The sequence below is a fragment of the Ictalurus punctatus genome, chromosome 18, assembly GCF_001660625.3.
Source record: "Ictalurus punctatus breed USDA103 chromosome 18, Coco_2.0, whole genome shotgun sequence".
Lineage (NCBI taxonomy): Eukaryota > Metazoa > Chordata > Actinopteri > Siluriformes > Ictaluridae > Ictalurus > Ictalurus punctatus.
Genome location: NC_030433.2, coordinates 7,211,338 through 7,212,500, shown reverse-complemented (window position 1 = coordinate 7,212,500; position 1,163 = coordinate 7,211,338). Strand labels below are relative to the sequence as shown.

The following is a 1,163-nucleotide window of genomic DNA, read 5'->3' as shown; positions in this document are numbered from 1 at the left end:
TGATGATGGTGGTGGTGATGGTGAGGATGGTGGAACTTGTCCGATACCGTGGAAATGGGCGGCAAAGGTTGCAAAGGGGTGAGCGTGGTATAGGTGCCGCTCATTCCCATGCCGGGAGGTGACGTGTCGCAGGGCACGCTCATGCTCATCCCGTGATGGAGCGGCAGAGACAGCTCGGCTCGGTACTCTCCCGTGCCCTCCAGGATGGTCGCCATGCCGGACACCATGGCCGAGCGCGACGCCAGGTCCTGGTGTATCCGCAACGACGACGACGACGACGTGGAAGTGGTGGTGTTGCTGCTGCGTGCGTGATGCGGGCTGTGGCCGCTCATCAGCTCGTGCTCATGGCCGCTCGCGCTCAGCGCGCCGTGCAGGCCGCCCATGCCATCCATTGTCATCTCCGGGTTCATGGCGAAAGCATCCAGATCCTCCTTGGCCAGGCATCGATAGGCGTTGTAGGCAGTCTTCATTCAGTCCATTGATGTATATAATGCTTCTTTTTTTGTGTGTGTCTCTGTGCACAGGAATGATTTTGTTATCCTTTTCTTTTTTTTCCCTTAAGGCCTCTCGGTATTTTCCCCCTCCTTTTATAAATTAAAAAAAAACAAAACAATATCGGTGTTGTGTCTCAGACGGGCCAGCGCTGATTTCTCCCCATGTCCGACCCTCTCCTCCTCCTGCGGATTCTGCTCGAGCAGCTGGATTTGTGCAGGATGGGATTTACTCTGCTTAGTTTTGCTGCAGCCAACCCTGATGAAATGGGCGGGGTTTTCTGTATTTTGCTCCCCCCCCCACCCCTCTTCTATCTGAAGGACAGGTTGAAATAACCAATCACATTGTAGTGCCGGGATGAAATGACCTGAAAGGACCGTCCCCTTTTGGCCTGGTGTCCAATCGCAGGCTGCGGTGAGCTTGTGTAGAGATTTGTAAACCAAGTTCCTGTGTTATAGAGGCAAAATAAAGATATTAAAAAAGAAAACTTCGAATTAGTAACATTTAACTGCTACATATAATAATTAATGTTGTGAATAAAAGTTTATTTTTTAATTATAAAAAAAAGCAAAACATTAATACAATTTAAATTACTAAAATGTTAAGGCCACTACACTCACCAGAATTGTGTGTATATATATATATATATATATATATATATATATATATAT

At 47.5% G+C, this 1,163-nt stretch overlaps 1 protein-coding gene across 2 annotated transcripts in view; it reads right to left on the bottom strand.

Annotated features, from left to right (window-relative positions):
* Positions 1 to 936, bottom strand: part of onecut2 (one cut homeobox 2) — a 31,124-nt gene extending 30,188 nt beyond the window's left edge. For both annotated transcript variants that reach the window (XM_017493412.3, XM_017493414.3), the window contains exon 1: positions 1 to 936. This exon is cut by the window's left edge and continues 743 nt beyond it. In XM_017493412.3, the coding sequence (XP_017348901.1) occupies positions 1 to 470 (470 nt within the window). In that variant the 5' untranslated portion in view covers positions 471 to 936.
* Positions 937 to 1,163: the final 227 nt, after the last annotated feature.